At 33.1% G+C, this 15,777-nt stretch overlaps 1 protein-coding gene across 2 annotated transcripts in view; it reads right to left on the bottom strand.

Annotated features, from left to right (window-relative positions):
* Window positions 1–15,777, bottom strand: part of Stag1 (stromal antigen 1) — a 462,283-nt gene that overhangs the window by 177,338 nt on the left and 269,168 nt on the right. For both annotated transcript variants that reach the window (XM_004624996.2, XM_023705036.1), the window contains exon 7: window positions 4,707–4,911. In XM_004624996.2, coding sequence (XP_004625053.1) covers window positions 4,707–4,911 — 205 coding nt within the window. The remainder of the gene's footprint in view (window positions 1–4,706; window positions 4,912–15,777) is intronic.

Raw genomic sequence — 15,777 nt, 5'->3', positions numbered from 1 at the left:
TCTTTCTTTCCTTTTCCGGAACCGGGGATTGAACTCAGGTCCTTGAGCTTACCAGGGAAGCGCTTTTTCCACTGAGCCATCTCCCCAGCCCTTAAGCTTTCCTAATCTCTTTTAGTAAAAAATACCTATTATTATCTTTTCCACTTACATTAGAAGACAGGTAAGACAAGACTAGCGTAAGATTATCCAACTACCAAAAGGCAGAAAGCTATGAATCTAGAAATTCTAGCTCTAGAACTCTTTATCAGAGTTTCAGCAATTGAAAGCCAAAAGAGATCTCAAATTTCTAAAAATGATTTTCAATTTATGATTAATAAACAAAATAATTCCTTATGGCATCTTTCCTGAAAGAAAAAGTGCAGAGATGTTCTCTTTGTAAGAAATGTTAATAATTAAATGTAAATAAATTAACAATCTGTCCTATTGTAGTCTTGAATAAACTATAATGAAATGTTTAATCCTTTGGGAGTCAGAGTAATTCATTGTTATCCACTAGTTAAAACTACTCACATGATGATCTTGACCAATTTTCTAATTTTTCCCAAAATAATTTTAGAAAAAAAATTAAACTGAATCATTCACCAATTCATTATTAATAAAAATTGAGTTCTCAATTCTTACTTATTCAAATGAACACTTTTACCTTACAAATAAGAGGTGGCCAGTATTAATCTATTTGTTATAGCACAGGAAACTATGTAGGTGAGAAAATAACAAAAAGATAACAAAGTTAAACCAAAACTACTCTGCTAAAAATTATTAACTATACAAAATTCAAAATAATCCATTAATAAAGTATTAACATACATTTAAAACCAAATGTGTAAAAGTAACTATAATTTTAAAAAAGATCTGTAGAGAGTAGTATTATCATAATACCAAACAACAAAGTGATAAAGGAGCTCTATATACTTTTGACCTTGAAGAAAAAAAGAGTATTTTCTCATAACATTGAAATTTCATCAAATTTTGGGGAAAATGTTCCTGCTATCAGATTATAATTCCATCACAATGATTATGACAATGTTTTTTCTTATATAAGTTAAAGCCACAAGCTAAGTTCTAATATGTTTAATTGAGATGGCTATTTAGAATGGGCATTTAATTCTGAAAAATAAGAGTTAATAAAAGCTGTATTGCAATATGAAGCTTTTTTATTAGAATGGTTCAAATAAATAGGACAGTACATTTTAAAACTCCAGTTAAGAGAAACATTAAATTATATAAAATAAAATTGCTGATATAAAATAAATTGCTATCAATTTAATGATAAAAAGTATTCCAAAATGTTTACCTCCAATGGAAAAATGAGAATTCTTATTTTAGGATAAGTAGACCTAGAGAACTATAGAATGGCAAAAACTTTTAATAAAAGTGTAGCAAAAATATACAATTAAATGCAATGCATAAACACTGACAAAAGGGAGACAGCTAATGCACAACAAGAAAATGGGGTATTTGAAAACAAATTAAAAGTTCTACTGATAGGACCACTTTGGTGACTTACAAAGCTATGGAACTTGTATCTGTACCCTACAAAATAACTAACCTGATTGTCTCTCTTCTCAGCTAAGATATAAGGAATGTCAAGAAGCATTTTATTCCAAAGCCGATTAATCATATCTGGCAAACTGCCTTGTAACTGTCCATGCACATAGTCTTTGAAGCAGAGGATTAAATGTTCCTGCCCATTTTATCTAGTCCCCAAGACTTGTCCTGCAAAGTGAATAAAAATGATTATCTTTTAATCTATCCTCACAAATATACCACAGAAAAGGGCAAAGATGAGAAGAAAAAAAAATCCTTGAATAAATGGATAATTATTGTCCAGCCTAATATTAAGTTCTCTCTGTACTTTGTCTTACATTTTATACCACTGAGCTTTGGAAGATATGATAGAAATATGGGAATTACAGGAATATTTTGAAGTAAATTTAGAAAATGAACACAGGTTCTATCTTTTTAAAATAATCAATATAACCATGTTTATCACTTTTTCTTTTTGATATCTGATCTTTAAAAATAACTTCAATAGTTTATATGATGATATAAAAGAGATCAGGTGAAAACAAAATGGCACTTATCAAGCAGTTTTTAAAGTTACAATGAACAGATAAATAAAGAACTACAGGGACAGAGGAGCTACTTAACGCAAAAGGAGAGAGAAAAGCGATAATGAAAATATATTTAAGCCTATGTAACATGAGCAGACATAAATAACCAATAGGATAAACTGAGAATATAATATAATACAAGTACTGAAAATGAGCCAATAGAAATGAGAACTAAAATGGAACATCATAATATAGGTACCTTAAATACAGAAATACATCATTTACATGGCATTGGAGAACAAAAGCAAACAGTTGGTGTCAGAAATTATGACTTTTTTTTTGTTTTTTCTTAATGATGGGACTGAACCAGGACTTCAAATATGCTAAGTATATACTCTACCACTTAAGAATATTCCTGTATAGAGAGTGCTCTTGAAAGTCAAAATAGTCTGCATATTTCTATAATACTGTTTCTCTTTTTAATAGAGTATGTTGGCTTCTTTAATTTTATATGCAGAATTCATAGGTTTCTGGATTAAAAGCTGGTATCATACCCCTAAAGAGAAGTACCTATTGCTGTTTAGCTTGAGATTTGTAAATTAAGTTTTCCATCTTCCGTTGCGAATTGTCATGTCAAATACTATCATCAGGGAAATATCTAAGGTTAGTGCTCCATTAATTTGCTGCTTCTCCTTGTCTCCTGGCCTTTGGAAACCTTTTAATAACATCACTGTGAAGGCAAGTTAATTAAATTTTATGATGGAAACTTGCTATTCAAAAGTTAATATTGAAGTTCTATTTATTTCAACTTAATACATTCTTAGTGCATCTGACAACCAGGTAAATGGTAAATTACTGTACACAGAGTGACGAGAAAGCAAGATGAAAAGGAAACAAAATACTTAGAAAAAAATAGAAGAACAAATGTATAACATCAGGACATTAGAAAAAAATCTGTAACATCAGACAATTTTCAAGCAATCAAAATTTTTACAGTATACTTTACAATATACTAGGCATTAAGATTTTTTTCTCTTAAGAGTAAGAGGCTATTCTCAAAATACAAAACAAACTTTACTGTACATTCTTAAAGAAATCTTTTCAACTATAACTTACACTTTTATTTTACAAAACATAAAACTGGGTAAACATTTTGCTCTCTGCCTAATGAGAAAATGGACACTATCCAAAAGGCTTTATATTCACTTGGTACAGAATAGACACTAACATGCATTTAATTATATGAAGTAAGATTAAAAAATAAAATTGGAAAACTATACTTCAGAAAGTTAAAGATGATTCCAAATAGTATTCTTTGGTTTTGTGCAATATAAGTTAAGTCACAAAATGACAAAATTTTATGATAAATATTTATAATGTGTGGTCCCCAAAACACCAGTATCACTTCTTTTCTGTTAGTTTTGCTAGTATTAGAGATTGAAGTAAGGGGCGCTCCATCAGCTAGCTACATCAATAGCTGTTTCTATGGGGTTTTGTTTGTTTGTTTGTTTTTTGAGATGTGGTTCTCACTAGGTTGCCCAGGTAGGACCGGATCTTTGGGTTTTCTGCCTCAGCATACCTAAGTGGTAGGATCAGTGGCACATGCCACTGCACCCAGTTCAGCTAAGGGTGAAGTAATGTTTCAACAATCCTTCCAGTAGACTTTAATATGCTAAAGTGTTATGTTAAAGTATATGCTAAGGTGAGAAACAATGCTTTAAATAAATTAGATACACAAGATTTTGAAATTTAAACGTAAGATAAAATGCAGCTAATAAACCTAAATCTGGTTTTGTGATGGCAATATTTGAGATGGAGATAAAGTTATGACTAATAAAAATATCAGAGGAGTATATAAGTTAAATATGTTTATGTTTATGAGGACTAGAGAGATCAGTTGAGTAAGTGCTTATCTGGCAAGCACAAAATCCTGAGTTCGATCCCTGGTAACCCCCCACCAAAAAAAACTGTTTATGTTTACATATGTGCACAGACATGCATATTCCATAAAATGAAAGAATGTAGTTTCAGGAAAAAAAACCAGAACTGTTAAATTAACCAAATTATTTTCTGGAAAAAGCAAGGGAAAAAAATGAATATATCTGTCTGCTAAGTCATCAAGATAGCTTTAAAAAGAATTAAAGCAAAAGGGAAAACTGCAATCTCTAAATCCTTCAGAGTACCTACAGCATACCTGAATGAGCTGATGTTAGAGATGTTACCTAGACATGGATAAGCAATGCAGCATTAATTAAAAGGATGTAAAAAATAAATATTTACACACTTACCTATAGTAGTGATGAATAAAGCAAAGCAATTAAGTGGAGGAAAACATACTGTAAATCTAGAATGCAAACTATTATTTTTTAAAAACTACGATATAATGGGTTTGTCAAAAAGTATAATATAATAATGATCTCTTAAAATTTCTTTGTCATAAAATAAAGACATGATATTAAATATTTAGTGACATTTATTGATACTAGCTAGATATTTTCAATTTTTATTCTTAAGGCAAAACATTCAGATAAATTTGGATGAATGTGTTATCAGGAACAGAGTGATTAGCTGAAATTAACATTTGATCTAAAGAAAGTTTTAATTAAAAAAAAAACAACTAGATGAAAAGGAAAAGAAATGTTGCTTACTTACCAGCAAGGGTACTTGTATGTCTAAAAGCTCTGACCTGGGAGTCTGACAAACCAGTCAAAAGGGAGATTACTGTGTCCATCATATACTCATCATAAATTATGCTATATTGACACTGTCGAATCAGGACGCCAATAAATTCACAAAAGTTTGAACGAAATTTTTTCCACTGAGGTCCAGGCATGGTAAGGGGATAATCACCACTGTCCTAAAAGGCATTAAAAATACATATTTAGTACAACACGAGAGCAGATGGAACAAAGGTGGTTATTTTCCCCCCTTTCTACATAGAATTCTTTTTTCCCCCAAAGTTCACATAGACAAATACAGAAGGTGGAAAGTCAAGAAACAAGTGCAGATATCGGCATTATTTCTCTGTGCCTTGCTTTCTTTTTGTTCCTTATCATAAAAGATGTTTGCCTACCTGTTCAAAGTGAATTGGTGATGTAAGGCAAATGGGCCCCTCCAACTCTTCGAGGCTAGCTTGAATAAATTATTTTGTTTTCCTGAAATATATAGCTTCTTTCATTGGGTCACCAGCCAGTAAATGCACCTAAGCATTAACTTAACAGTTGTTTGTTTGTTCTTTTTTTTTGCAGAACTGGGGATTGAACTCAGATCCTTGAGCTTGCCAGAGGAGCACTTATTCTACTGAGCCATCTCCCCGATCTGGTTTGGTTTTTTTTCTTTTTGAATAAGGATTTTTTTTTTCCTCTGAATGCCTTCAGGGCAGGTTTGGCTGGCTTGAGTTGCAGGGACTGAACCATAGCAACCTGAGCCTGACTGCTTTGAAGCAGCCACTTAAAGAACTAAGCTAAGGGGCGGGCCCCCCAACTTAACAGTTGGTAAAAATATTTTCCTATCTTAAAAAAAAAAAAAAAACAGGAAATCTGAAAAGGTTTCTTGGTGGCTCCAGGAATATAGCATGATTAAGACAAGGTAGGACAAGGACGATGTATGCCCTGATGAGTCCACACGACACGCAACATCAATAAACAATGGGGAAGGAAAACAGTGTGGTGAGAGGTTTCATCTATAGCATGGTTGTGGTGGGAGAATAGAAGCTGAAAAGTGAATATGAAGAAAAACTCTCTGCCATAAGGGCAAGGCAACAGCATATTATGAAAATCTAAAACCTGGGGTATATTAGAAGTAATAAGAGTAACAACAAAACATGAACCTAGGCAAATTATTGACTGTACAGGAAATGTGTATCACTTTGTGCCTTTTAGTTTTTGTACCACGTGCAAAGATTAATATCAAAAGGAAAAACATTATTTTTTTTTTAAGAGACAAGGTACTGGCTATACAGTACAGGCTGGCCTTGAACCCAGAATGGCCTCAACTCACAGAGATCTTCCTGCCTCAGGTTCTTGAGTGCTGGGATTTAGGTATGCACCACCATGCCCAGTCAAAGGAAAAACATTTTGGGAAAAGAAAACTAAGTACCCATATCAACAATTTCCTATGGGCAATGGTTTATTAAAAATTTGCTTCTTACACTGTGCATAGTGGTGTATGCCTGTAATCCCAGTACTTGTGAGTGTGAAGCAGGAGAATCACTGCAAGTTTGAGACCAGCCTGTGCTATAAAGTGAGCTCAAGACCAGCCTGAACTATACAGTGAGACCCTGTATCAAAAAGAAAAAACCAAAACAAACAAACAAATGAAAAGAAATATGGTAGTTTTTTTTTTTTTTTTTTTTCAGGAGAGGCAATTAAACAACAATAAGAAACAAGGTAATCATTAGGCAGCTTAAATATTTTATCCACAATTAATATTGTGATTCTTAAGGAAAGCCATACGTTGACATTTTGAACATAATATTCAATAAAGGAAAGCCATATGTTGACATTTTGAACATAATATTCAATAAACAACATATTTCAATAAATAAGTGAAAAAGCAAACCATATCAAGAAATAGCATAAAGCAAAAGTCTAGGAAAATTATCAAACAGAAATCCACAAGGGTGACACAAAATTAATAAACACTATTACAAAAAAAATCTTCCAATAATGTTCAGAAAATATGGGAAGGAAGAGCAGCTCTGTGCAGAAAAATATAAAACAACTAGCATTTACATGGTATGTACTTTAAACATATATAATCTTGTATCTATGCACTGGTGACTACTGATAAAAGATGAAAGAAACAAGACTAAAAACAAAAAATGATAAGGGCTGTCAAGATAGCTCATAGGACTAAGTGCCTGCTAGGGAAGCACAGAGATTTTGGCACCACACGTGGCCCCAGCCCTGCCCCCAAGGGCACTGAGTTGACAACTGAGTGGTGGCACAGACCTGTAATCTCAGTGTCTGGGAGGCTGACAACAGTAGGATCACTACGAGTTGGAGCTGCGTAGTGAGACGCTGCAAAAAATACAAAATAAACAAACCTTAAGAAAAAAATGATAAATTTGCTCTAAATCCTTAGCTACACGGTTCTGGAATTGTAAATTCCTCCACAACAGAGTTTCTCTTAGTTTATTAAAGAATTTAAGAGAGAACAAAATCGTTATATAAAATAGCTATCCCTAATTCATCTTTCAACAGTGGGAAAATGGAATTCTGATCTAAAATTGTGAGACAATCAATAGGAAAAGCAAGTTTGGATGTTTCTGTAATTCTTGTGGGAAAAGGGTAAAAGAAAAAGGAAAGATTGGCAGCATTGAGCTTCAAGAGCCAGTAAAACAAACAAACAAACAAACAAACAAACAAACAAGGAGTTTCAGATGAAAAGAAAAAATCTCTTAAGAGGCCACACTGTAAAGTAGAGCTTATGAACAAAGCAGAGGAAGGTTTATGGCTTTATCCTTAAGTATTTGAGTTTTAATAGTAACCAACCAATAATCTGTACATAATCAAGATAGCAAGATTATTTGGGAATAACAGATTATTTCAGAACTCAATTTGGTCATAAACTACAGATATGTAATGAGAATAAAAAAATTTCTTTAAGAGTAAACGAAGAGAGATCTGCTTTTTAGATCAGCTGACAATGCTGTTATCTTCAGTAAAATATTGGCTTCTGGTGAGCTAATTACAATAGACTTAGCCAAAGATACATACAGTAGGTTCCCCCCACAACCCATCTGTAGTTTTGTTTTCCATAGTTTCTGTTAAACTGTGGTTAATTTCAGTCTGAAAATATTAAGGGGAAAACTCCAGGAATACATAATTCACAAATTTTAAATTGTTCAAAGTAGTGTAAGGACCTCTCTTGTCTACCCTACTCCACATCTATCCTCCTTTGAACCAAAATATTCATTCTGTATATAATACCAATCTCATGGAAGATGAAAGGGAGATTTATATAACTTGCATTACAGTATATTGCTACAGCTGTTAACTTTATCATTGTTAATCTCTTACTATGCCTAATTTATAAATTAAACATTATCACAGGTAAATTCACAAAAAATAGCATAGATAGTCCACGACTTACAGTTGCTTACTTCATAATGTTTAAACTTTATGACAGTGGAAAAATATTAAGAAGTCATACTTTAAATTTTGAATTTTGCTCTTCTCACCCCACAATACTGATATACAGTATGATACTCTCTCATGATACTATGCATTGGCAGTAAACTACAGTTCCCAGACAGCCCTTAGGCCTAAGTATAAATGATTGATATGTTAGTGTACTGTGTTGCTAAGCTATGATGTTAGGAGCAGTGAACATATAAAATGTATTTTCAACTTATAATATTTCCAACTTTTGATGGGTTTAGCAGAATATAACCCCACTGAAAGCTGAGGAATACTTGCATATACAGGTTTAGGTACTGTGAGTCATTTTAGGAATACATTCCAAAACAAGAAGGAATAACCACTATGCCACGACTGCTTATAACAAGTGTACAAGAACACTTCTTTAGAGAACAAAAACTATCCACCCAATTGACTATCCAACATTTATTGAACACCACCAAGTTCCTGGTACCATAGGACATCTTTGGCATATAAAACTGAGCCAAAGAAGGATTTTCTCTCAAAGAATTTGTACTCTAAGGAGAGGGACACATACAAATTAAATTAGTACAATGACAGCAGCTTTGTAAAGACACATGTACTTAGAAAAGACAGGCAATTCTTTGTAGCTGCAACTGGCCAAGAGAAATAGAGAAAAAAACATTCTATGCATTAAAATTAATAAAAGCTTATAAACAAAAGCACAATAATGGGACTACAAAACTCATTCAAGTTTATATGCTAAAACAAAATTTGTGGTGATAACTAGTACAAAGATAGGCCAGAACAAGGTCATAAATAAGGCTAAAGAATTTAGAGTTTTTGACAAAAGCAGTATATGAAGATTGAAAAATTTTGAGCAAGTAAGTATCCTGAACAGACAAGAAACCCCACTTTTGGTTGCAATGTAGCAAAAAAACCCAAACAAAGTAAGGAGACTACTACTTTCACAGATCTAAAAATATAAAAGAAGCAGAGCTTGGCAAGTTTAACCAATGGTGATGAAAAAGACTGGAAGAATATGATAGACATCCAAATACTGAAGAAGTGAATTTATTAATTTAAGTGATAAAACTGTCCCATTTTTGGCTTCATTGACTGCGTGGGTTATCCATGAAATAAAGACTTATTTTCCCCTGGTATCTCACGAGAAGCCCAATTCTTTGTTTAGAAATGCCTAGTTTGTTGATAAGAAAAAAGTCACCCTTTGTTTAAAACAACTTATACAGAAACGTTTGTGCTAATATTGTTTGGACAATATTTCATGCCTACGTCTTATACTCTGAAAATAACAATATGCAATGTATTATATTAACTACTGTCACTCTTTTACCGTCTTTAACATCCTGGTTTTTTTTTCCTTTTTAAAATAAATTTTTTGGTAAAAGAATATTCTACTTTCAGACTTGAGGCCATACTGATGTCAGCATTCAGAATAAAACCAAGTTATTGAGAACAGATGATAAATGTACACTAAGACCATTATATGCCAAGTCGTGAATGGCTCTCAAACCTTTACATGATAATTGCAAAGAGAAATGTACTTTTACAAAAAGAGTAAATGGTCACTACCTTAAAAAAATGATGTCACTACATGACATCAGTAAGAAGAGAACTAGTAAGTGCTACATTCTAGGATACAATATCAAGTATACAGTACAATACTTTACCTATGAAATTTTGTGAGAAAAAGTTATATAGCTAATCTGATGAAGTCTTCACACATAACTTTCAATTACAAAATATAGGGGATAGAGACAGGTTCAGTAATCCCATAAGGAAAAACATGGTGCTGTGAAAAAGTTATCATGGAAAGAAAAAGCTAAATAGAGGAACTGTTTTATAATCAAAATATGCTGCACACAACAAAGTCAAATACAGTATTATCAGTGTACTCTAGCTTCTGAACAATTTCTTAAAAATAAGTAAAGCTACTCCTTGGCCGTTGCCCTTATTTTCTCTTCTCTCTGCTATGAGTGTGGCTTCGAACATTACCTTCTCCAAGTCTCTCTTCAGGTCACAGTTTTAGAACTTAAAAAAAAAAAAAACCCTACTATTATGGTTTGTGTTTAGTTGTTCCCCCCCCCCCCCAAAGCCTCATGCAGTCAAGGGGTAGGGACTTCTAGAGTTTGAGACTAACTCTTGATCTACTGGGATTATGGGTCTTAGTACTGCTGGGATTATGGATGTGAGTACTGCAATGGGTTACTTGGATTTTGAACTCACTGAAGTCATTTTATGCAAATTAGTAACAGGGTACTCAAGACCACTCTTTAGTTTAAAAATTACAGCTGTAGGCCCTCATGTCTGGGGAATTCCTCCTAAGACTGATGAGTTATTTTTATAACTGCCCTTAGCAAACAGCACATAGTATTTGTGTAAAGGTTAATAACCTCAGAATGTGTTAAATTGTGGTAACCTAAGTCAGAATGATTCATGTTGATGTATATGTACTTAAGAAAATCAGCCCCTATATAATAAGTGATAATTAAGTTTAGGCCTGACTGCCTGTTGATCCTTGTAGGAATGTAGCTAATGATTTTGTTAAAACTCAAAGAAAGTTCATCTGGATATTGTACTCAATCTATTTTCAAGTTAACCTGTGAATTGTGCCTGTATGTGCTGGTAAATTATGAGTTTTAAAATACATACACATGCTAAGTAGAGAGTAGTTACTGTTTTCTGTCACTCGGTGCACTTCCCCGTCTTCTCTCCTGTGTGACTAGAAGTTAAGAAGGCCCCAAGCTCGGTATTAAAGGTGCATTTTAAATTCTCAACTTGGACTCTGATCTGGCTTCTGTTTGAGAACCAATAACAAGTACTCTCAGCCTGGGGCAGACAGCCTAAATGTAACATGAAAGAGACAGATTTTCTCACTCTGTTGCCATTATTGTTGTTCACTGCCAAGAACTGCTGGCCCCTGCCATGTGCCTCTCTCTGCCTTGGATCCATCTGAGTATGGACTGAAACTTCCAGTGACTGTGACCTAAATAAACCTTTCCTTCCTTCATTATGAGTGTTAGGTATTTGTCCCAGCAATGAGAAAATAACTGAGAAGAATAATGTAACCTACATTCTCACCATCTTTTCTTGTGCTTTTGCTTTATTGTCATCTATCATACTGCAGTATTTACTAAAGTGTTTTATTCATTTGCTTTTTCATAGACATTCAAATATTTCTTAATCAAAGGAATGAATCACCACAAGAACACTTTTTAAAATGGCAGGGATAAGGCAGGCAAATAGCTCTGTGGACTAAAGTGCCTGCTTAGACAGGTGCAGGGAAAGAGGTGTGATCCCTAGGGTGCTGTGTGAGCCCCGCCCCCAGGGTGTGCTGAAACTGACTGAGATTGGCTGTAGTGGGGCACACATGTAATGCCAGTGCTTGGGAGGGTGAAAACAGGAGGATCACTACAAGTCCAATCTGTGTAGTAAGACTCTGAAGTCCCTGTACTAAAATACATGATAATTAAAAATAAATAAATAAATAAAATGGCAAGGATATCTTAGTTTTGTCTTAATCATAAATTTTAGCAAATTGTGTTTCCTTAGCCACCAAAAGAAATGAGAACACATAAAATCAGAGTACCAATGGCTATAAATATCACTAGTTTTAAATATGTGCAGCCCAAAATGTTGTCAGTTACATATGGAGAGGTCACCACATAATGACCTCATCCATGGATCCTGATAAACATTTACTTTGGGGTGGAAAAGAAAGAATCAACAGGTGTGTAAGCCAAAATTTTTAAACATGAAAAAAACATTTCAGGTAGAATATAAAATTAGATGAATATAAAGATAGTGTCAGTAAGAGCTGGTAACATTGCAAACTTGAGATAGCAGATTTGAGAATCTAATATCTAACATATCTTATATATATTCTTTTACCTGTATCAAATAGCATCTACCTAAAATTCTTTTAAATTATCCATAACAACATCATTGAAGATACAGTGTTTCTGAAATCACTAAAAAGGAATTCTATATTTTCACTGCAATTCTCTGAATTAATAATCTTTAAGATGCAGAACCCTTATTTGGGCATTTAGATATCACCAAGACTGGGACAGGTTTTTACCTTAATTCTTCCTCCAAAAAAGTTATAATGCATAAGAACTGTGTGTCCAAAGAGAGAAAAGGATATATTCTTTGGCATTTAGATATTTTAATGAAAACAACTTATCAAAACCAAATTCTGAGGGGCTTACATAAAATGTACCATTAAGTATGTGGTATAAACTTTTGCTTTTAAGTTGTATTATATATTTCACAATAAATAATAACCATTATGATTATTTTAGCACAGTAAAAGAACCTGCTTTTTATTATCAGACTGCCACTAATTCTAACTCTTCAAATTCTTGCAAAATTTCTTACTTCTAAAGTACTGGGAAAGTAAAAAACTGAAAAGATTTATCAAGTTCCATTTAGGTCAAATCATCACACATGTATAAGTTAGTAATGACCATAACTAATAAGTCAGTGCCATATAAATTTTTAAATTTTTAAGATCCTTGCCTTTCTAATCTAAGAATCTCCAGCATCCATGTATAAGACTATCTAGAATAGTTAGGAGCACAATGTTTTTGGTATGGCTTACTTAATAGTACTAAAACTAATCTCAATTTAGTATACAAGAATACTGGTAATACAATTCTGCTTTTTCCCTAGTTTCACATATCGTGGTTTCCTTTTATCTACACTAAACATCTTCTTTATGTAAGCTCTTCTCTTGCCTTTCCTGGTAAACTTCTATTCTTACCATCCCTAATCCCATCTCCATGATACTGGGGAACCTAGGACCAAACACATGGTAAGCAAGAACTTGAGTGCTGAGCAGTGTCTTTGACTCTTTTGTCTTCATTATTTATTTATTTAAATTCAATCATTTATTTATCTATTTGGTACAGGGTGTCACTGTGCAGCTCAGACTTGAAGTGATCCTCTTGTCTCAGCCTCACCAGTGCTGGGATTATAGGTGTGTGCCACCACACTTGGTTTTACTGCCAGGCACTGCATGCCCAAAATTCGAAGGCCGGTAATAACTCTAGTCCTTGTGTTTCCTAGTCAGATGCTTAGACCAGACCACAGAGCTATCTCCCCAGCCCTTTATTTTTATTTTTGAAACAGAGTCTGTCAAGTTTCCCCAGGCTAGCCTTGAACTTGCAATCCTCCTGCCTCTTGAGTAGCTGGAATTACAGAGGGGCACCAACTTGTCTGACTCTAAATCCAGGTCTTTGGTTTAATATTTCATAAACCATTTACCCCTGAAGTACTTAACTCATCCTTTAGGATCCCACTTGATCTTGTGTTTCATAAAACTACTAATTTATTAAGGTGCTGTTACTAGTTTAACAAAGCTCTATTTACACTTAGAACAAAGCTCACTATATCTAAAACTTTATTATCTTTGAAAATATAGTTCTGATTAAAATTTGGCTTGTATTATATATGAAATAGATATATTTAGAAAAATATAAAACAAGACTTATTCCATATAAATACTTCATTTAGTCAAAACTCATGTTATACATGAAAAAGTAAAAAGATACAAAGTTTTCAGTATCTGGCTTTTGCTAGAACATAATAAATCTTAATAATAACTAATATAAACTATTTTTATCATTGTAAACTAATACCCCATATGTTTTAAAATTGAAGGACAGCTGGGTAACATGGCACATGCCTGTAATCTCAGTACATGGGAGGCTAAGGATAGGAAGACTGATATGAGTTCCAGACCAGCCTGGGCTACAAAGTGAGTTCAAGGCCAGTTTGAACTGCACAGTAAAACTCTGCCTCAAAGAGTTAAAAACAAACCAAAAAAAAAAAAAAAAGATAAATATCTTGTAATTACCACCATGTAATTATAATCCTAATATATAATTAATAACTAAAGCAGATGAAGATTTACTCTAGTTCCACTGATATGTTACTGCTAAATTATACTTTATGAGCATTTTTTTTTTCTTAAGTACTCGCTCCACTTTTGTTATGGAGAATCCAGGGCCTCTGCACTGAGCTACATCTTGACCCTTTGAAAAAACATTAAAAAAAAAAAAAAAATTAGGACAGGATCCTGCCGAATCACCCAGGTGAGCCTCAAAATTGTAATCCTCCTGCCTCAGCTTCCCTAGCTTCAGAATTTCAAGCAACTCCGATAATGAAAGGTGTCTCAGATAATACAATGGAAATGTTTTTCTCAATGCAAAACAACTGAGTTTAAGCAAGCATAACTGGCCCTTTTAAAAACTCATATAATTCCATAATTCATTTGATCAGCAGTAAGAAAATTTTAATTAAAATAGCAATTATGTGACCAAGAGTGTTCATGTTGGAAGAGTACAATTGTTCTTGACAATCTTCTTGTCAGGCATTTTAGAATCATGAACTTGCAGTGAATCAACATGTAAAATAAGACTGTAAGAGAATGAACATGAGCTAGCTCACCTGGGATCAGGTACTGGTTGGCTACTGTCTGGTTTTGTGAACACAGACAAGTTTGTTTACTCTCACCTGCCTCAGTCTCACGAGTTCTCAGATGTTATATCTGTGTAACAATACAACTGAAGACTAACATCATAAAAATGTGAATTAAATGCATGTAAAGTGACCACAAAGGTACTGGGTACTGCTATATATATTTGCTATTCTTACTATTTAGCATATTTGTGTTTGTCACCCATATTTTGCACTGCAGCGTTCATAGTTACACTTCTTTTGTTACAAATTTTTATCTTAAAAACAGATTATAATTTCTTGAGTCATTCTACATTATTTTATTTAATTTTGTCTTTTGACAGTTATTTCAACTCTACTTCCTTTAAAACTGTTTCCTTCCTTTAAAACTTCCTCATCTTGGAGCAGATTCCAAAGTGCAGTATGTAATTTTGATTATTAAATTTAATAATATATTTTAAAGAAATATTAGAACTATTTATTCATAATTAAAATTAAGAAATTAATTTTGACTGGAATACAGGATAAACTACAAACTTCCTCAGTGGGTATATATTTTAGATAATTTCATGTACAAATGACATCTGAGGCATCACAAGAAGAGTGAGCATTTCATACTCAAGGTAGATATGGTGTGCCCATTATTTTGTTCATTTATTATACATGTCTTATGAGCAATTCAAAGAGTTTATATTCTATCATTCAAATGGAAAGGTACTGAACATAGAAAAAGCTGGGGGGGGGGAACCTAAACTATGTTACCATATATGAATAACTAAAAAAGTGATAGCATAATTTCTACAGAGTTGGAACCATGATGATCTAACAAAATCCACTGCTAAGAAATTGATTTTGAAAATGTCAAGCCATTAAGATGAATATATATACCCATTACCAGTAGTAGAACTTATCTAGATGGATACTGAATTTAAATATTCAACAGTTTTTGATCATTCATATATGTGTGTATATCTTTTTTTTTTTTCAAATCATGCTTTAATACAACAAAGACTGTATAGTCAGTCTTCTGATTACCAAGAGTGAGAGGTAAGAACAAAAAACAAAGACTTTCAAAAATTTTTATTTATCTAATCAGATCCTTTAAAAGCAAACTTAGTTTGCAACTTTTAAAACTC

Source organism: Octodon degus, unplaced genomic scaffold (assembly GCF_000260255.1).
Source record: "Octodon degus isolate 3935 unplaced genomic scaffold, OctDeg1.0 scaffold00008, whole genome shotgun sequence".
Lineage (NCBI taxonomy): Eukaryota > Metazoa > Chordata > Mammalia > Rodentia > Octodontidae > Octodon > Octodon degus.
This window is presented reverse-complemented; position numbering and strand designations above follow the sequence as displayed.